This window comes from Trichechus manatus, unplaced genomic scaffold (assembly GCF_000243295.1).
Source record: "Trichechus manatus latirostris isolate Lorelei unplaced genomic scaffold, TriManLat1.0 scaffold00014, whole genome shotgun sequence".
Lineage (NCBI taxonomy): Eukaryota > Metazoa > Chordata > Mammalia > Sirenia > Trichechidae > Trichechus > Trichechus manatus.
In genome coordinates, this window is record NW_004443950.1 from 18,021,006 (window position 1) to 18,042,815 (window position 21,810).

At 52.4% G+C, this 21,810-nt stretch overlaps 2 protein-coding genes across 2 annotated transcripts in view; both read right to left on the reverse strand.

Moving 5' to 3' along the window:
- The window catches only part of ADCY7 (adenylate cyclase 7), a 51,946-nt gene extending 46,402 nt beyond the window's left edge, over nt 1-5,544 (reverse strand). Inside the window, exon 1 of the mRNA XM_023726925.1 lies at nt 5,397-5,544. The gene's annotated coding sequence lies outside the window, so the exon portion shown is untranslated. The remainder of the gene's footprint in view (nt 1-5,396) is intronic.
- The window catches only part of LOC101341805 (non-canonical poly(A) RNA polymerase PAPD5-like), a 65,012-nt gene continuing 43,311 nt past the window's right edge, over nt 110-21,810 (reverse strand). The window contains 6 exon segments of the mRNA XM_023726782.1: nt 110-204; nt 1,804-1,888; nt 3,351-3,533; nt 3,770-3,881; nt 10,472-10,571; nt 10,655-10,768. Coding sequence (XP_023582550.1) covers nt 110-204; nt 1,804-1,888; nt 3,351-3,533; nt 3,770-3,881; nt 10,472-10,571; nt 10,655-10,768 — 689 coding nt within the window.

Consider the following 21,810-nt stretch of genomic DNA (forward strand, 5'->3'; position numbering starts at 1 on the left):
GGCCTGCCCAGCTCTAAGACACCCCCTCTGCAGGGGGCTCGACCAGGCCAAGTGGGACCTGAGCAGTGGCTCCCGGGAGTCTGGTGTTTCAAAAGACGGCACTTCCCCATTAGCGCAGGTCCCCATTAAAGCAGCGCTTCCAGCTGACTTCAAAGGATTCCTCCTCCCCCAGCCGGATGGGCCCCAGGAGAAGAGTGTGGAAGGCTGGGAACAGGGACAGGCAATCACGAAGGTCCCGGCTGCCCAGGCAGATGCACAGAAGTTAGCCTACCTACTACAGAGTTGGGGAAACTGAGGCTGGGAGAAGGAGCGGCAGCCCCTAGAGAGGGGCAGCAAGGCCAGGATGAGCCCCCCAATACTGGCCCCAAATCCTACATCCCTCCCACGGAGTGAGGCCAGGGCAAATGCCCACGAGTGTGGGGGGATCGGCACCTTCCAAACAGCTCAGGCTCCCCTGTCCAACCAGGAACGCTCACACTCCCCCTGAGGCTGAGGGGCATTCTGAGCCTCAGTTTCCCATCTGTGCAGAGAGCCCAGCATCCCAGGCTTCTCCCTGCCCAGCCATTGACTCCAGGAACCAACCTAAGTCAGCTGTACCTGAGGAATCTAGACATAGCCACCTAGAGGCAGGGATCTAGGGGGTGGGAAAGGCTGCGACCCTGGAAGGTGAGGGTACTCTGGGTCCAGATGACCATCCAGGGCTCGGGGCCCCAAGAGGCCGACGGTACCCACTGTACACACCCCTGCCTCCTGGGGCCTCACGCTCCCCGAAAGCCAGGCCTGTTGTGCTCCAAGCTCCAAGCCACAAGTGGGGTGTGAGCTCCTCCCTGGGGACAGGCCATGGCCCGTGTCTGATGTTATGACCACTCCCTTCTGCCCCCATCACCCCCAGGTCAGGTCCCGGCACCCAGGGAGGAAGCAAGAGGAGGTGGGCCCTGGGGGCCAGGAAACGCGACTGAGAACGGAGGATCCCATGACAAAGGCCTCTATTTGCTTCCCTTTTCACTCAGGCCCAGCTGCAGGGTAATTCCCTCCACTGGTCAACCAGGCAGTGGCGGGGGCAGAGAGAAAGAGGCACAGAGAGAGGGTGGAGGAGCAGCGTGTTCCTGGCGTCCCCCAGGCACCAGCAAAAGGGGAAGGCAAGTGACTGCCAAGTGAACTGACTTCGGAGCAGAGAAGTCAAGTCCCCTCCCCCCGCCGAGTGAGCTCGAGGACCCGAGGGGGGAGCCCTCACTTGGGGCTACAGGCCAAGAGGACACTGGGAGGTGGGGAGGACACTCCAGGCAGAGGGACAAAGCGGGAGGGAGCAAAGCCAGGCTGATAAACAAGTCAGTGGGGCTGGCCCAGAGTGGGCAAGGGGGACAAGAGATTGGACATGAGAGGGAGGATGGGGCCAGGTCCAGGAGGGCCCCAGAACCAGGGGCAGGGGTTCCAACATGGCGCCAGATCAGACGTGTGTCAGAAGAACCAGGGCCCCCTGCAGGCCTCTTCTCCCATACCCCAGGAGAGCCGCCTGCCCATCTTGACCACAGAGTCCACTCCAGCTCGACTCTTAGTCGGGGCTCAGAAATGCCTGTGGAACTGCTCTGTTAATGAGAGCAGCAGATGGTGGGAGGAAGTATGATCCCAGGGTGTCCCAGGGAGAAGAGGCCACAAGAGAGGAAATGAGCCCACCTCTGGTCCAACGGCACCCCCAGACCTAGACCCTTCTAGAGAGGCTTTCAGGGTGAAGGGACATGGGGAAGAGAGCAGAGAATGAGGGTGCTTCAGCTGAGCAGGTCTGCATCCCAGGTTGGACAACACCCATGACATGCCGGTTGCGAAATCCGTGGGCAGTGACAAGTCGAGCCGGATGCCCACGGCTGGCAGCGGGCGCCATGCCACACTCCTGGGGGAGCGGGGGCAGAGGACCCACAGGGGGTGAGTGGTGGGAGGGGCAGGCAGAGCTGGGGGATCACTAGGCAGAGGCGGCGGCTGGCGGGGCTCTGGACACTATCAGGGAACCTCTCAGCCTGGGCTTATTATTAGCTTCAGATGCCAAAGGAAGTGTTTTGCATGCATTTAACCCGCCCAGCCACCTACAGGCCCTGGGCGCTGCCATCAGCGCCATTCTACAGATAAGGAAACTGAGGAACAGAAATGTAATTAGCCCAAGGAATGCAGGCTACCAGGGAGGCCCCTAGCCCAGGCCCACCCAGCCTCACCTCCCAAGTAGTCCACCCTCCCAGCCAAAACAGGACGAGGCTGAGGGGAGCCCAAACACAGCTACATGCCACCGATGAGAAATGCATCCACTTAGGGAACAGCTCCTCTGGGCCAGGCACAGTACAAGCCTCACGTCATCCTTAGAACTACCTGATGCACTGGGTACCATAAGCAACCCCATTTTACAGACCAAGAAACAGAGGCACAGTCTCACACACTGCTAGGACGAGGCAGACTGGGGCTTGAACCAAGGCCACCAGACCAGAACACTATCCAGCTCTGCCCAGAGACAGGGGGTAGACCTGATGACCTCCAGAAGACCCCTGCTTCTCTGGCTGGTGTTCAGATACAGTGGTCTTGCTCACTGATCCAAACTCACGCCCAGTTCTTAGCTACATTAAAAAACAAACAACAGTTGCCTTCACATTGACTCTGACTCATAGTAACCCCATGTGTGTCAGCAGAACTGTGCTCCATAGGATTTTCAATCGCTGATTTTTCAGAAGTAGATCACCAGGGCTTTCTTCTGAGGTGCCTCTGGATGGACTCAACCCATCCACCTTTCAGTTAGCAGCCGAGCGTGTTAATCGTTAGCACCATCCATTTTAAGCATAGTGAACACCCAAGGGTCCGCCCCCCTCCCCGAGTCCAGCCCCATGAAAGGCTAGAATTGGCTGCCATGATACAGGGTCCAGCACAACCCGCTCCGCCTGCCCTCTCAGAGGCCCCACACATTTCCCAGCCAGGTTAAGTACTGCCCTCCACCTGGGCAATGGGACGTAGGAAGCTGCCACCACCTCAGTGTGAACGCACCTGTGTACTCTTCCTCCAGGACAGGAGGGTGGTGAGGGGCAACGCCGAGGGAACTGCCACCTCACCTCTCTCTATCATCTCTGGTAACGGAATGGCAAAGCCTGGAAATCCACCTCCCAGCCACACACTCTGAGAACGGACAGCCCACGGGGGCACGAGAGCCCTGACTTGTTCCAGCTATGCCAAAGGCTTTGTCCCACCCTACACCACCCCATGGTGGGCGCAGAGAAACTGTCTAGGCACAGGGGAGCCTGTGGTCCACACCAGTGAGAACCACCCCCGTTAACCCTCCGCTCCCACCCAGGGCCCCTGTGCTCAGCTTTGGGCCTCACCAAAGACGAGGTCCAGAGTCCTGAGCCCGACTCCAGACCTTCAACACGGTGGTTCTCCACCAGAGGTGGTGTGAGCAAGTGGACACTCTGGGGACCAACCTGCTGTGTGACCCAGGACAGGATGCTGCCCCTCTGGGCCTCAGCTGTCTCCTCTGTAAACTGGGAGTAAATGGCACCTGCCACCTAGCACAGCAGGGGAGGTGGCAATGGACTAAGTCAGTAGTTACCAACTGTAAAGGGAGGTCACATCCCTCAACATCAAGTCAGATCTTTGCCTCCTGCGAAGCCTTTCCTGTCCTGTCCCATCTCTCACTGCCAAAGCCAGGAGCACCAACCTCCACTTCTGGAGCCCTCACAGCAAAAATGCCTGCTCCGCAGACCAGCTCCTGGCAAAGAAGTCCTGCAAGGCCACCCCTCACCCCCAGCTCCGGAAACTGGCCACCAGTAAATGGCCACTTCTGATAAAGTGCCACCGGAGAGTCCTCCCGCACAAAGTTCACACCTTCCTTCTGAAGGGCACAGAGTGCCTCCCTCCTCCACACCCACCCCAGGAGCCATGGGACAAATCCGGGAAACCCAGGGCCCGGGTCGGAATACACAACCCTGTCAGAAGCAAAAGGTGCTCAGCTTCCCAAGCATCAGCCTCCCCACGTCCTGGGCTGCCAATCACTTTTCACTTAAATATTTTCTTCAGCATTGTCTGAGGCAGTAAATGATTTAAAAAAAAAAAAAAAAAAAAAAAACTGTTGCCATCAAGTTGATTCCAACTCACAGCGACCCTATAGGACAGAGGAGATTGGCCTCATAGGGCCAAGGAGCGCCTGGTGGATTCAAACTGCTGACCTTTGGATTAGCAGCTGAGCTCTTAACCACTATGCCACCAGGGTTTCCCACTAAATGATAACACCCACAAAGTCACAGACTCAATGCAAAAAACTTGCAAAAGCCGGAACCTGTACAAGACGGAAACCTGTGAGAGAAGGAAGGTGCAAATATTTTCCATTAATAGGGAAAGAGAAGTGGAGACTGCGTCCCGTCAAAGGCGGAAAACTCACGAGACCCAGAAAAACAAGGCAGTCCTGTCGAGTTCCATGTTCATCTGTGTACAGGCTAAAACCACCTGAGGGCCCCAGGCCACACGTTGAGAAACACGGAGTCCAGCCCAGCCCCACGCATGGTCCACAGCTGCCAGAACAGGTGCCAGTCCATGGTGACATGGACATGTAGGGCAGAAACCACCCAGACTCAGCCGCTCATCCAAGATTGGGGGCAGGGGCTCTCTGGATCAGAGGCACAGCCCGGCCCCACATCCAGGCCCTCTGCTTCCTTCCAGCTTCCCCTCCTCCATCCAAGGCTGGCCAGGAAGGAAGCCCCCAGCCCCTGCTGTCCCTGACCCTGAACCCGATGTGGTGACACAGAAAAGAGGCACCTGCTTCGTCCCGTGTACATGGACATGTGTTTGGGTGAGCACACAGAAAGATCCAGAAGGACCCACTCCAGACGGTCCACATGGGTCCCAGGGGCCATGGACTGGGTGGGCTGGAGGGAAAGGACACTGTTCCATTTTCTTGAGGCATCTTTGTTCTCTGTCTCTTGGACACATATCACTTTCCGAGTATTTGTTGATTTTTCTAATCTAATAAGTTCAATCGCCCTTCCCTCACTGATTTTTACTTTCAGTGAGAAAAGTAAAGTGTACTTGCAAAGCAAAATTACAACCTTGGAAAGAAATGTGGACATTTGAGAATCTGTGGTCTGTCGAATTCAAGGTAGAAGGAGCCAAATGAACACCACAGCAGTAATATCAACACTTTGGTGTCAGCCTGGAGAATGCCAGTGACAAAGCCGTCTCTGGTCCCTAAATGAGGAGCTGCCCCACCCAGACATCTGCCCAGGAAGCTCTGAGAACCTTTCCCAACCAGGCCCAACCCTGCCCAGCCCATGGCCAGGCCCACCTGGGTAAGCTCGTGGTCCATACCCTGGAGGTGGGGGCCTACCCAGCCCAGGCGCCTCAGGCTGACGCCCCATCCCCACACCCTACTTTACCTGGCTCTCCTCCAGGGTGCCATGGCAGGCGGGCCAGCATCTGCACCCACAGGGAGGTGGCCTGGCCCTCCGCCCGCCCCTCCTCGGGCAGCGTCCAGGCTCACACATGTGAAGGCTCCCTCCACCGGCTACCCAATGAGTGAGTCACTTCAGGGGCCCACAACTTCCTGCCCCAACCGCGGCAGCAGCAGAAAGGCTAACACCGAACCATCCGCTCAGCGCCTCTCGGGGTGCACGGCCCCCGTTCCCAGCCATAGCGGAGACCTCAACAGGGGTGGGGGGAGCCCAGGCCAGGCTCCCACTCCAATGACTTCACGGAAACTTGAAGCTTTAAGCTGAAACGATTTTGGAAAAAAATAAAATAAAACACAAGCATCAAAAACCTCCATTAGAAATCCCAAGATGACTGTTCCAAGGTGAGCGAGTAAATGCATCCTTAACAAGCAATCAGTCTCAGCCTGCCTCCGCCACTCACAGACAGGCCCCTCTACAAGATTAGATTGTGTTTTAAGCCAAGCTCTTTTGAGATATAAAAGAGAAAAGCGAGCAGAGAGACATGGGGACCTCATACCACCAAGAAACAAGAGCCAGGAGAATAGCATGTCTTTTGGACCCAGGGTCCCTGCGCTGAGAAGATCCTCGACCAGGGAAGATTGATGATAAGGACCTTCCCCCAGAGCTGACAGAGAGAAACCCTTCCCCTGGAGGTGGCACTCTGAATTCGGACTTCTAGCCTCCTAGACTGTGAGAGAATAAATTTCTCTCTGTTAAAGCCACCCACTTGTGGTATTTCTGTTACCGCAGCAGTAGATGACTAAGATAATGGTGAAACTTCATCTCACGTACTTTGGACATGCTATCATGAAGGACCAGTCTTTGGAGAAGGACATCATGCTTGGTAAAGCAGGTCAGTGAAAAAGAAAAGACCCTCATTGAGATGCACTGACACAGTGGCTGCAACAATGGGCTCAAACATAACACCAGTCGTGAGGATGGCACAGGACCGGGCAGTGTTTCATTCTGTTGTATACAGGGTTACTGAGTCGGAATCGACCCGACAGAATCCAACGACAACAACAAATGTTCATGGCGGCTTTATTCTTAACAGTCAAACAACCCAAATGTCCAGCAAGAGGTGAATGGATAAACAAGCTCTCACATATTCACACAACAGAATATTACTCAGCAGTAAACAGGAACAGATTGCAACACACAACACGGACGAACCTCACAAACGGTACGCTGAGCAGAAGAACCAGACACAAGAGTATGTTCCATTGGACTCCATTTATATGAAACTCTAGAAAAGACAAATCTACAGTGATAGAAAACAAGACAGTGGTCGTGTCTAGGGGGCTACTGACTGAGAAGGGGCACAAGGAGGCCGTCTTGGGGGTCGAAGACGTTTGAATTCTCGATCCGGGTGCTCGTAACATAGGTATATGCATAAGTAAAATTCATCACTCAGTACACTTAAAATTTGTGTATTTTATTTATGTAAATAAGGGGAAAAGTTGACTAGTACTCATTTGTTTTTTTAGTCAACAAACCCTGGCCAAGGGCCTGGTGCTGGGTGCTCGGTCTACTTTGGGAACCGGTAAGACCTGACTTGACATAGTGGGCAAGAGGCAGGCCATTCCCAGTAAGGGAAGCGGGTGGAGACAGAGCTTTTGGGCGGTCAGCAGCGAGCAGAGGCGAAACAGCACTGGACAGGGCTGGGAGGTCTGCAGGGTGGGTCACGGAGGCCTCAAGGGCCGGGGATCATCCAGGTGCGCTGGGAAGCTGCTGGGGGCGGGGCGGGGAGTGACCTTAAAGGCAACCTCAGCTGCAGCGCGGAGGGCGGCTTGGAGAGGCCACACATAGAAATGGGTTGGGAGGTTCCCCTTTATCCACAGGAGCTAACAGGGCCTGGATTAGCCAGAACACCAAGCTCAGAGCTAGTCACACAGCAAAAAAAAAAAAAAGTTACCGTCAAGTCGATTCCAACTCATGGTGACCCTACGTGTGTCCGAATAGAACTGAGCTCCGCAGGGTTTTCAATGGCTGTGATTTTTCAGAAGTATAACCCCAGGCCTTTCTTTCGAGGCGCCTCTGGGTAGACTTGAACCACCAACCTTTTGGGTTAGTAGCCAAGCACTTAACCATTTTCACTACCCAGGAACTCAATAAACCCTGCTGTTTGGTCACAAAGGGACATGGAGCCAGTTTCCCTGGCTAACACCTCCCGCCCTCCCCAGGCCTCCCTTCCAGCTCTTTCTTCAGAGGACACAGCAGTCAGACCCTTCCCTGCCTTCTGCTGCAGCCACAGCTCTGCCCAGCACCAGCTGTAATCCCCTCCCCCGGCCCTCCCTAACATCAGCCATCTGAAACTTGATACCCCCCCCAACCCTCGTGCTGACCAGGAGGTCCCCGCAGGCAGGACCTGTACACCCTAATCACTAGCATGTTAACTGAAAGGTTGGAGGTTTGAGTTCACCCAAAGGTGCCTCAGAAGAAAGGCCTGATAGTCCACTTCCAAAAAGCCAGCCAATGAAAACCTAATGGAATGCAATTCTACTCTGACACATACAGGGTCACCGTGAGCTGGAATCAACTTGACGACTTTTTTTTTTTTTTTTAAACTAATAGAAGAGGAAACCAAGGCTCAGAGAGGCCACATCACTTGCCCAAGCACCAGGGGTGGACTATCCAATAGGTAAGGTAAGCACGGTGATTACCTTGCTTACCAGATTATCTGTAGTGAACAATTTCACATTTTTTTCACCACATCAAAGATTCTGCTTCTAGGTATGGCGGGCTTCTGTCTCTCTCCCCACCCCACAGCACCTTCCTACAGAATCAAAGCCTCTTTTCAAATTTACAATCCCTAACAGGGGTGGGATTACCCAGTAGGCAAGGTAAGCACAGCCTTATTTGTGCTGACTTACTTACTAAGCACAAGTAAGCCTGTGCTTGCCTTGCCAACTGGGTAATCTGCCCCTGCCAAGCACACACAGCTAGGAAAAGGCACAGTGGAATTCAAACTCAGGTCTGTCCGGCTCCATGGCCTATGCTCTTAACCACTTACCCTGTGATACTCCCTGGGAACAAGGAAGGGCTTCCTTGGAGACAGGCTGCTCCAAATCCCATTACACCCCCCTTGGTGGGGTACCCACATCCCAAGAGCTCCAACCCCTGGCACATCACTAGGGTTGGTGTCACCCAGTGCAGCCACCTCGTCTCGTTCTTTCCCCCTGAAGTTGGGGCTCAACACACCCCAGAGGAGCCGCAGAGATGGGTCTGAGCAGTCAGGTGGGTGACTCGTCCCTACTCAAGCCCTGATCCCAGCGGGATGAAGCGCTGAGAGCTCGGACTGTCTATGTGATGACAGCTCTGGGGGCCCGTCCATGAAGTCAGGACAATCTCACCTAACACGTTGAGTGGCGACGGTGAGGCTTAAGTGAGAAAGGTGTGCAAGGCACACAGTAAGTGCTCAATTAAAGCCAGCAGGCAAGGGAGGCCAAACAGGTGCTCTCTCATTTCCCAAACTGAGAACCTGGCTCTACTACCACGTCCACCCTGGCCAAAGACCTTCCATGTCTCCCCTATGCCTCCTACTCTTCGGGCCCCTCATACCAAGCCCAGCTCTCCTTTCCATCCATGTCTTCCAGCTGCCTCACTCTTCTGTGCTTTTGCTCAGACCTTTCTGCCACCTGGAATGTCCTTTACCCTCTGCTCAAAATCCTACCCACCCAGCCAAGACGAATGCCACCTCTTCCAGGAAGCCTTCCCCAATGCCCCACTGTCACCTCCTGTGGGCCACACTGCCACGGGCCTCTCCTTAGACCTGTCCATAGAAGATGCAGATTCATCCCTCTCCTGGAGCACCTGCGCCCTTCTGGTAACAGCTCCCCATTGCTATGAGGAGGTGGGCCCACAACAAGTGTATGTTGAAGAACGGGCATGTGACTCACAGTGGTCTTTGAGATTCAATTTTGGGACTTCTATTAGAGCCACATGGAAAAAAGGTGCTCTTGTTTCACTAGGCTGGAGAGATATATGAGCTCTGAACCACTGGGGCCATTTGCCACTATGGTAGCCAGCCTCCAAGATGTAGCCTGGCTACCATTACTGAATATTTTGATGGCCTCCAATAACTCTTTTGTCTCTTGATATTCACAACCCTGTATAGTCTCCTCCCATATTTAACAGGGCTGATCAGTATGACCAATAAAACATGGCAGAAATCACTATCTTTGACTTTGGAGGTCAAGAAAGACATTGTGGCCTTGCTCTCTGTTGGACCACTCACTCTGAGGAAAGCCAGCTGCCATGTTGTGAAGACACTCAAATGGCCCTATGGAGAGGTCTGTGTGGTGAGGAAGAGGCCTCCTGTCCACAGCCATGTGAGGGAGCCGTCTTGGGAGCAGATCCCCCAGCCCCAGGCAAGCCTTCAGGTGACAGCAGATTGACTGACAGCTTGACTTCAACCTCATGAGAAACCCTGAGCCAGAACCACCCAGCTAAACCACTCCTAAAGTCCTGGCCTCCAAACTGTGAGATAATGTCTGTTGTTTTAAACCAGTAAGTTTTGGGGTAACTTGTTAGGCAGCAATAGATAACTAATACAACCACTGCATGGTAGAACCTGCCCGAAAATGAAGCCCAGACAGAGATGGAGAGAGAAGCAGAGTTTTCATGACACCACTTGAGCCCCTAGATCTAGCCATGCCTGAATCCATACCAAATTGCCCTCTAGACTTTTACTTACAGAAACCATTAAACCTTCTCCACATTTTGGTGTGCGTAGGGTTTCTGGCATTTGCAGCTGAGAGAGTCTGGACTAACTCTTCCATAGCAACCCTGCCTGCCAGGAGTGACCGAGGGTTTACATCTACTCCAGCACACCCACCTCCAGAGGGCAACGATAACCCTCCCCTGCACCAGGCACTCAAGAAGCTCTCATGACCTTTCCACCAAACTGATCCGTACCCAGATTCTCCCAACGAGAACAAAGAGCATAAACACGGAACCCACTCAGTGAGGCCAGCAGTATGAGCCTCCCTCCCAGCTCAGCTCCCCAGAGGCGGACTCACCCCTCTCGGAGCACAGAGCAGGCCCTCAGCTCTTTCATGCTCTGGGCCAGGAGGCTGATCCCGGTGGAGAGTGCCTCGCTGAGCAGGGAGCAGACACAGCCTTGTGGCCCCGTCACTCACCCTCCTCCCAGATGGGCTTTTCACGCTAAGGGGGAGGGGGGGCATTCCAATACTCCGACTCACCTCCGACGTCAGCCTTCATCTCTCTGCAGCTGGACATGTTGGGAATCTGTCCTTCCCCAGGCTGGGAACATACGAAGATGCCCTGGTTCTCCCCCTCATTCAACAGGCAGGAAACTGGGGTTACCAGAAGAAAAGGGGCTCACTGGGGTCATGCAACTGGGTACAAAACACAGGAGAGAACTAGGGCCTTCTGATGCCCAATCAGTGGTGGCCCCAAAGCCACTCTCAATTAAGACACGTTCTACATAAACACCATCTTTGCCATCAAACGCAGCTTCCCTAAGCCACTGCCCCTGCTCCAGAGAAACCTAAAGAGCTGCTGCTTATCCCAGATCTAAAGCCAGAAAAAGTGACGATGAACAATCCTGTGGGTGGTAGGCCTGCCAAAGGCAGGGGGCCGGCCCCGTGACCCCCGAGGACCCAGCCCCTGCCAGCCCAGCCCAGGGCTCTGGAGAAGGAAAAGGCAGCCAGGGTCACGGGTGTTGAGTAACAGCAGCGAATCCTGCAGGAACAGATGTGGAAGCAACGGCTCTGCCAACCAAAAATCCCTATTTCCTTTGAAAAACCTGGCAGCGGAGCTTCGCTAGTGGTCACCTCCTTCCCCTGACAGGCAAGAGGGGCAGGGAGGAAGACCACGCCCCCCACCCCCCCATCCTGGGACGGAGGCTGAGGAAGAGAAATAAACAGTTCACAGAGGCAGTGGGATCCCTTTTTCAGTGAATACAGCAGACGTGCGTTTGGTTTTTTGCACACAAGAAAATCTGGAAGGGTATACTCCCAATCTTAGGGGCTACCACTAGGTAGAATTAGCCCCGTTTTAATGTAACGTTTGTCTTTTTGTGTATATCTGTTTTCCAATTTTCTCTAATTAAAATACACTAGCCATGTAATTAAAAGATAAAAGGAGAAAAAACAGCTACTACGAAGACAGGACTAAGGAAAAACAGCAGGCCAAAAGTGGAAGTTTTCCACTCAATGCCAAATTCAGCACCACCTCCAACAGGTGAAAATTGGAGGTCTTTATGATCATTAAAAATACTACCTTCTAACTTTCAATGATGGATTATCTGATATAGTAACAAAAGCACAAACGCAAAAGACAAAATAAATAAACAGGACCTCATAAAAATTAAAAACTTTTGTTCATCAAAAGACTTTACCAAAAAAGTGAAAAGACAAGCTACCAACTGTGAGAGTATCTTCAGAAACCATATATCCAACAAGAATCTAATAACCAAAATATTTATAAAACTGCCGATAACTTAACAAAAAGACAAATAACCCAATCATAAAATGGGAAAAGGACTTCAATAGACATTTCATCGAGAGGACATTCAAAAGCCTACCAAATGCATGAAAAGATGCTCAGCATCATCAGCCATCAGAGAGATGCAAATCAAAACCACAACGAGATATCATTTCATTCCCACAAGGATGGCTAGGAGCCCTGGTGGTGCAGTGGTTAAGAGCACAGTGGTTAAGAGTGGTTGACCAAAAAGGTCAGAAGGGTAAATCCACCAGCTGCTCCTTGGAAACCCTATGGGGCAGTTCTACTCTACCCTATAGGGTTGCTATGAGTTGGAATCGACTCGACAGCAATGGGTTTGGTTTTTGGTAGGATGGCTAAGAAAAAAACAAACAAACGAGGATGTGGGGAAATTTTTGGAACCCTTACCCACTGCTGGTAGGAATGCAAAATGGTATAGCCACTGTGGAAAACAGTGTGTTGTTTCCTCAAAAAACAAAAAATAAAACTACCATATGACCCAGCAATTCCACTCCTAGGTATATACCCAAAAGAACTGAAAGGAGAGACTCAAACAGAGACTTGTACACCAATGTTCATTGCAGCACTAGTCACAACAGCCAAAAGGTGGAAACCTAAATGCCCACCAACAGATGAATGGATGAACAAAATGTGGTACACGCATACAATGGAAACTACTCAGCCAGCAGGAGAAATGAAGTCTTGATACATTCTACAATACAGATGGAGCTGGAAGACATTATGCTGAGTGAAATAAGTCAATCACGAAGGATAAATACTGTATGACCTCACTTATATAAAAAGACAAAAAAAGGCAAATGTGCAGAAAACAAAGTTTATTAGTGGTTACCAGGGGCAGGAGTGAGGGGGAAAAGGGAGTTAATGGTGACAGAAATATCACATTGATTAATGGTAGGGTTGCACAGCCAATTACTATAATCGCTGTCAATAAGCAGTAAACCTGTAAAAAGGTGAACTGGCAAAAGTTGTGTGATACACATACTTACAACAATGACTGAAAAAAAAAAAGTAGCTGCTGAGGCTTCTTAAGTACAACCAAAAACCTTATGGGATTTGGTTTCTTGGTTTGGAGGTTTAGGGTCATGGTTTCATGGGACATCCCAGTTAATTGGCCTAAAAACATGTTTAGTGCTTCTCTTCTATCTCCTAGTTCGATGAGTAGTGCGTGAGGTCTTAAAAGTTTGCAAGTAGCCATCCAACGCACAACAATTTGTCTCTGTTTGCCTGGAAAAACAAACCAGAGTCAAGAATAGGAGGAGGAAATGGAATGTGTGGCTAACTGCCTCCTTGAACAATTGCCTCCTTTGCCATGAGACCAGAAGACCTAGATGGTGCCCAGCTACCACTACTGAACATTTTGATCAAAGATTCCATAGAAGAATCCTGATCAAAAGGGGGAAAATGCAGAAGAGAATTCAAATTCTCCTGGACTCCAGACTTCGTGGAGCCATGAAGGTTGGATGAACCCCTGAAACTACTGCCCTGAGATCTTTAAACCAAAAATACCCCCTGAAGTCTTCTTAAAACCAAAGAATAGTTTAGCTGAACTAGTAAAGCATAACTTGAGCATTACACTCTTTTAAGAAACAGTCTATATGGGATCAAACTGATAAGCAACTCAAAAAAAGCACACTTACGACCGCGGTTTTTTTGTACGTCTTACTGTTAGTACCATGTACTACATACAATGCTGCAGTGCGTAACTGCTGATGTTATCATCTTCAAATGTTCACTCTCAGTTCAAGGAAACTCAGGGGGCAGTAAATTTATGTTAATTAGGAGGGTGACAATGGTTTTACAGCTCGAAGAATGTCATCAATGCCACTAAATGGCAAACTGTTGAATTGGTGTGTTGTGCCACGTATGTCCTCAACAACAAAATTTTAATAAAATAAAAATATTCATTAAAAAAACACTACCTTAAAGTCACTGAGCACCAGTGGCTGCCAATACTGCCACAGCAAAAAGAGATATGACCAGACACACGTGGCTCCAGGCAGGAGGTCACAGTACTACAGGCAGTCCCCGACTTACGACACAGTCGCCATATTTCAGTTAGGACAACCATGCTGATCACCATCTTTTCTTCTTTTTGTACATCTTACTGTTAGGAGTATGTACGACATACAGAGTTGCGGTGCGTAATTTGCTGAGTTAACATTCTTAGATGTCCACTCGTAGCTGTTTAAAGATCAGATTTATAGATACTGATAAAAGGCAATAATAATGAAAACTAAAAAAAAAAAAAGAGGTATTTGACTTATGTCAGAACCGACTTAAGAGGGGGCTACCTGTATCTCTCAAGTATTCTCATCTCCCAAAAAAAAAAAATCAAACCTGAATCAAGCCTCTAGATACAATTTATAGGAGATTCAAGGAGGGATGGGGGAAAAGAGAAAAGGAGAGGGAGAGAGGGGAAGAGGAAAAAAGGAGGAGGGGGGACAGGAGGGAGAGAGGAGAAGGTAGGAAGACAGAGGGGGATGGAAGGGAGGGAGGGGGAGAGGTGGGAGAGAGGAGAAGGTGGGGGACAGAGGGGGAAAGGGGAAAAAAGAGAGGCAGGAGGAGAGAGGGAGGGAAGGGGTGTAGAGGGGGGTGTTTAGGGAGAGAAGGGGAGAGGGAGAGAAGGGTTGTAGAGGTATAGAGGGGGGTGTAGGGAGAGAGAAGGGGAGAGGGGAGAGGGAGGGGGGAGAAAAGAGACAGAGAGAAGGAATGAATGTCAACAGATCGTACTATGCGAATCTCATTTGGACGCCGATTCCAAAAAACTAAAAAAACGTGTTGACGTTTATGAAACCATTGGAAATTTGAACACTGAATGGATAGTTATTGATGTCAGGGAATTATTGCTAATACTTAAAGGTGTAGTGATAACATTTTTTAAAGCATCCTTATCTTTTAGCAATATATACTAACACTGTTACCTCTGAAATGACATTCTGCCTGGAGGGGAAGATGTGTGGGAGTAGAGATGACTCGAGATTGGCCAAGAGTTGAAAACTGCCAAAGCCGAGGGACGGGGAGGTGGGGGTGGTTGTGTTATTAAGTCTTCCTTCGTACACATTTAACTTTTTCATGCTGGCGTCCGCCGTCTTGTTGGAGTCTCACTCAGCGAGGGGTCACTTGGGTCCCCTCTGACAGATGAGGAACCTGAGGCCCTGAGGGGTGAGGCCGTTCCCTCAGGGTCTCAGAACCAATAACACAAAGCCAGCCTCAACCTGACTGTCTGGCTCCAGAGAGAGGGCTCCCCACCCTACACCCACAAACCACCCAGGGCATGTTCCGAGCCAGTGGGCAAAGAGGACTCCAGGCCCTCACTGGGTGCCCTCCAGGACCCCTTGGAAGGAACAGCAGGAGGCTGCAGGGGTCAAGCCTCTGCCATCACCTACTAGTGCAGAGCGGAAGAGGTGCCTCCCCCATCAGCCCACCTCACCCACAGGGGCTTAAAGGCTTCAAGCCCCAGCCTGGGTGGCGGCATCTAACGCCTCTCCTGGCAGGGCCTCCCCTGGGATCCCCTCCCCGTCTCACCCTCTGACCACAAAGGAATTTGCAGGGAGACAAACTCTCAGCACCTAGGCCCCCCACGCCCCAGACAGCCCTACTACAGCCCTGCGTACAGTCTGCAGTGGCCACAAAATTGACAAAGGGTCTCATTGTAATTGACCCTGAAGAAAGAATCCCCCCAAGATACAAAGACTTAGCCACGTGGGGGTTTACGGCAGTGCTGTACCTGCAAAGGTACTGGAAATAACCTACCTGTCCAGCTATAGGGGACAGAGAAATCAACCAGGCCCTCTCTTGTATCAAGTCCTGGGGTGACCCTCATGACTGTCTGAGAATATCTCGAGTTGCCCCCCAACAATGGCACAAACAAAGCCTGGGAGCAAAGAGGACAGAACTCTCCTGGGAGGACAGCAAGGAAAGCGTGAATGCTCCATTTTGTTTTCTGGCCATATATTAAACAGAGAAGAACTCGGCAAGGACATACACCAAAATGTTAATGGTGATTCCAAAAAGTACAGATTCTAAGTTTTTTTCCCCACCTTGTTGCTAATGTTTCCTAATTTTTCAATAATAAATGTGAATTACTTCTGTAATTAACAAAAACTCAAAGTCATTTAAAAGTACAAACCTCCACTGTCTGTCAGTGGGTCGTACTGGATGGTGGCTTGTGTGCTGCTATGGTGCCGGAAGCTATGCTATCGGTATTTCAAGCATCAGCAGGGTCATTCATGGTGGACAGGTTTCAGCAGAGCTTTCAGACTAAGACAGACTAGGGAGAAAGGCCTGGTGATCTATATCTGAAAATTAGCCAATGAAAGCCTTATGGATCACAAGAGACCACCGTCTGACTCACTTGCCTTGGACATGTCATCAGGAAGATCAGTCGCTAGAGAAAGGCATCATGAGGTGAAGCGGAGGGCCAATGAGGGCGTGGGAGACCCTCTGTGAGGTGACTGGCACAACAGCCACACCGAGGGACTTGAACCTGCTGACAATGGCAAGGGGGATGCAGGACCAGGCAACATTTCCTTCTGTTGCACATAAGGTCACCATGAGGCTGAGCCGACTCAGCAGCAGCTAAAAGCAACAAAAGCACGAAACAGACTGACGTTCTCCTGCTCCCGGGAACGCAGCTCAGAGAGCTTTGGCCCAGGCGGCAGAAGGTCTGGCTTCCAGTCTGCGGCTACCTGGCTGTGGGACCTCTGGGGGTCGCGTCTCCTCTCTGAGCCTCAGCTTCCCCGAGGTCCTCCTGCCATCCTCACCCAGTGTTTCCTCCTCTGAGACATGGAGACCATCAGGCCCACCTCCAGGCTCATGGAAGCAATGCCTGCCTAGCCACCGCCCTGTCCATCTCCTGGGGCACGTGTCCCCGTTCTAGCTTTTGCTCAGCTGTTCCTCTGCCTCTCAGGCACCTCCTGAGCAAAGGGCCCCACACCACAGCTGGTGGGAACCAGGGGCATCAGAGGCCAAGCAGTGGACGAAACAATCATCATGGCCACGTAGCCCGAGCTGACCCTGCTCAAGGCTGACCTGCCTCAGGCCCTCCAATCCTTCCAACCACACTCTGAGGAAGGCAGATCCCCATTTTACAGAGGAAGAACCAGAGACCCCGAGAAATGACTGTGTGTCCACATACACTAGGCTAAGACGAAGAGTGTAGCTGAGGTTCCTCTCACACCCTCCTCATGGGGTGGTCTGCAAGCCACCCTACACCCTTCTGTGGAGCCGGGTGCACTGCTCATAGCTGCAGGCAGGGACAGAGGAAGAGTGGGTATTGGGGGACACAGCCAGCTGGAGCCTCAAAGTCTCCTCCTCCTCTGCAGCCCCGTGCCCCTCCCCACACCCACGGTAGGTGTTCCAAGGATAGGCTGAGTAAACGAAGTGCAAAGCAGCACCCTCTGGGTGGAGAAGCAGGTGGGCAGAGGGAGAAACCCAGGGGGCATCATGAGGGAAGGGAAGAACCCAAGCCTGGGGCGGGGGCTGGCACCCTGGGACCAGATGTGCAATGCCACTTCCCCAGAGGCCGGGCAGGGACATCAGGGAGTGAGGCTGGCTGGCCTGGTGGGGAGTGGGGCAAACTGGAGGCCAGAGCCCTGTGTATGAGATGCCACTGCTGAGCTTCAGCCTGTAAGTGCCACGCAGGAATGCGGCCAGGGCTGCAGGCCTTCTGAGTTAGCAAAAGAAACTAGAAATCTGGGTTTTTACATAAAATCTCATGGTTTTCAAATGTTGACAATTAGTCCCAAATAGATTTGAAGCACCCCTGCCGTCCAATCAGCAACCGGTGGGCTGTGCGATGCTGAGCAAACCACTTAACCTCTTTAGGCTTCAGTTCTGTCATCTGAACGGTAGAGACACAGAACCTGCCTCTCAGGGTCCTGTGTCAATGAGATGAAATACTTTGTCCATATAATGATAATAAAAAGCAACAGTAAAAATAACAGCTAGTGTTCCCTGAGGGCCAGGCGCTGTTCTAATCGTTTTACGAGAATTAATGTCATTTCATTTATATCGGTAAACATGCAAGACAAGTACAAAGAACTCTCCTGTATCCTTTATCCAGATTTGTCAGTTTTTAACATTTTGCTAAGTTTTCTTTATCATTCTCCTTTCATATGTTTTTATCCATAATATCTGAGAGTGGGTTGCTTACCCTCTGTCCTTTTACCCCGAAATACTTCAGTGTGTATTTCCTAAGAAAAACAGTTATCAGGACATTTAATAGTGATATAATACTTAAGCTACAGCCCATATTCCAATTTCCTCAATTGTCCCAATAATGTCCTTCAAACAATTTTTTTTCGGTCTGGCTCACATATTACATTTAGTTATGTCTCTTTCACGCCTTTAATCCGGAACCTTGGCCTTGCTTGTCTTTGAGATAAGCATTCTTACTGCCCTCGTTTTATAGATAAGAAAACTGAGGATCAGAGAGGTTGAAGCACTTGCCTAACGTCACACAGCTTGGACTAGTTCAGTGCTCCTGTCCTTCAGGCCCGGGAGCTTGCAAAATAATGGCCCTTGTTAACTGAAAACAGGGGCTCCCTCTGCTCACAGCCACTCACTCAGCAGGTGGTCATTAGCTGAAGAGGGAGCCTCCTGCGCACCTGCGGGCCCTCCTGCCGCCAGCTCACCACACCTGGCATTGGCCCAGCCTGATACTCATCACCTCCACCCTCCGAGGCCCCACATGTAGCCAGTTCCAGATGAAGAATGTGCTCAGGTGTGGAGGAATCTTCCCTCCACAGGGGGACAGAATGGGCCGTGGAGGGCTGCGGGCCAGCAACTCTCCTTTCCTTTCTTCCTCTTAAAGTGACAGTCCAGGCCCAAATGCCCACATGTCCAAAAGGCAAGGAAGGTAAATGCCCCAGAGCCTGAAGTCGTAAGAGCCCCCAGACCATCAGAGCTGAAAGCAGCCCCATGATCAGCTGTCCAAGAGGGGCACGATATGGACACAGGGGAGGGAAGGGCTTACAGAAGAAAAGAGTTCAGGCTGGGAGGTTGGAACAGGGCAAGTTCTCACAGCAGAAAGCAACAAGGACTCGGGGGTCACACAGAGTGGGCAGGTATCTGGGGGGAGGAGGAGCCTGTGGGCTGACCCCACACACATACCCTCCTCAGTGAGGGTCCTCGGGCCGCTGCCCGGAGTCCAGCCCACAGGGACATGGAGCCACCACAATTCCAACCCAGGCCTGTCAGCATCAGCCCGAAAACCACTCTCTGACTCCTAAACGGGCAGCTCTGGAGCCTGCTGACAACCTTGCCACCGTGGCCCCTGGCCTTGCGTTCCTCACGAGAGGGGCTGCTCTCACCCCAGACAGATACTCGCCAATGGTCATCAGCCACAGATATAAGCAGACACGCACTGGAAGAAGTGACACCACCACCAAGAAACTCCAGAACAGACCAATTAGGATTCTTCCTTCTGCCTGAGTTCCGGGCTGTTCTGTTAGGTTTTGAGGCTAATTTGTACTCAAATATCTCAAAATCCAGGGACCTCATCATTTGACACCCAATTAAATTCAGGAGCTTACATCAGCCTCCAGACCTCACCTTCAAACCCAATCCCAAATTTCAGAAACAACAGAACTGGATAGCTGCTCTTGAAAAGTGACCAAAACAAATGAAAAGGAATAAAGTTTTGCTTTTCCTCCTCATTGTAGACAACGCTGAAAATACAGAAAGCATGAAAAAAGACAACACTGGTCTGTCAACGGACTCCCTCAAAGACACCCAAGTGAAAGTCCCCCTTGGGGTCCTCGTCCAATGTACAGACTGACCCATGCTGCCACGTCTGCCTCCCTCTAGGAGAGGTGCTTGGGTCCGAGTTGGGACCACTCTGTGTCCCCTCTTGGCCAGTGGGCTTATGGGGACAGGAACCACACCTAACTTGTCTCTCCGGCCCCTGCCCAGGCACGGGCAGGCCCACTTGAGGCTCCCCTGCTGAATTCGGGCACCGGAATCATCATAAACCTCCTCCCCCCATCAGCAACCCTTTCATGTCCAGCTACAGAGTAAGGGGACCAAAGCTCCAGAGAACAACTCTGGGGAGTCTCCCATACGTAAGAAGTGTTTTACCCTGGGGGGATTGAACGGGCCCACTAGAGACTCAGGCCCCTGGGAGGCACCAGGCTCAATGATGTTTCCTCAAACCTCCATTCCACCAGAACCGTATCAGAACAAGACGGCAAGACCAGGAGGCCAGACCCTAATCCCAACTTCACGCCTAACTTGCTATACAAAACCTTTGATGGCCTCAGTTTTCTCATCTGTAAGTGGGGCTGATAATTCAGCCCTGCCTAACTTGAAGGATCAGCTCACATAAGGAACTGGCGGAGCTTTCTACACCATGGAGGACCTTGGAAATTGGAGGACTCAATGCGGGGCCCAGTCAGCCCCACTCTCCCTGCTTTTCTCCCTCAAAAGGGCCAAGTGCACCCATTCTCCAGATCCCAAGGGTCTTGAGGGACAGTTGCCAAGGGACGAATATCCTTCATAAGAGGACCCCAAACCCTCAGCGCTGGTGGACGCTGTTCTAAAGGACACCCTATCTAAACGGACTGGATTCGCCATGCTTGGAGGTTGCCCACCTGGGCTCCCCAGGCTAAGCCAGCCACTCCTGTGGGCCTCCTCATGGGACCTGGGGTCTGTTCTCCTCCCCCACCACGGACAGGTCCACAGCAGACAAGCGCCCTTCCCCCAGAGCCTCCTTGTCTCAGGGCCCAAAGCCCCTGCCCACCAAGTCTCTTCAGCCAACCACCCACCCACTGCAGTCTTGGTGGTCATTCATTCATTCCTCTGGCGAGTAACACTCTGGAGGTGGGGGGCAAGCAATACTCAGGCCCCACACCTCAGGCCAGGCCCCGACCGGCCAGGCTAGGCACAGGTCAACCACACAGGGCCCAGTGCAGCGAGAAGGGCTCCAGGTCAACCACACAGGGCCCACTACAGTGAGAAGGGCTCCAAAAGCTCTCCCTGCCAGCTTCTGTTACCGCCTCTGCCCACCGCCTTCTTGGGAAAGGTTTCAGGTTTTCCCCAGAGGGGACCCAAGGCAGGGGCCAGTGCCTTGCTCACCCTCCACCTACCCCCCTTAACTGGAGAGGGGTCCACTCACTGCTGGCTCTTGTATTTGCTTCCAACCCAAGCCCCCAGCCTTGCCCTCACTGCCCCTTCTCCCCTTGCGCTCATCTTACTCTAAGCAGGAGGCTATGTCGGCCCCAGGGGCTCATGCTAGGCCCTGCTTGTCCGAGACTGGGAAACCTGACAAACCAGCCCCCTCTGCCATGGGAACGGGCTTTCCAAGGGAGGGGTCCAAGGGTAACAGGGAGTTGAGGGGCCGGAGCCGGGTCCCTCTCTAGGATCTCAGTCTTGTCATCCGGGAAGTGGGGTTGGTCTTGAGTTCCTGCCAGCTGGAGATCTGCCCGGGAAGCCTGTACGCGCAGTGTCTACCGGGGAGGGCAGGGATGGCAGAGGGCGAGGGAGGAGGCATCTGAAAAGACCAGACCCAAACCTCCGCGGGGGGCGACCGCCCCTGGGGCTGGGGTAGGGGCGGAGCCGGGCAGGCGTACCCGCGCGTCTGGGGGACCACTCGTCCGGCCTCCCGCTCAAATGCCGCGCCTGTGAGCGCCGAGCCCGCACCCCGAGGCCGGGCAAGCGCATGCCGAGAGAGGGGCTGCGGCTGAAACCGCGCCGACCCCGTACCCACCCCTCCGTCTGGGTGGGGCCCGGCGGGCGCGGAGCGAGGACCCCACAGACACCCCCACCCAGACGCTCCCCAGAAGCGGAGGCCCAGGACCCAGCCGGCGGGAGCACCCGCGAGGGCCGCAGCGCCGCGCGCGCTCACACACTGACCGCGGGCGCTGCGGCC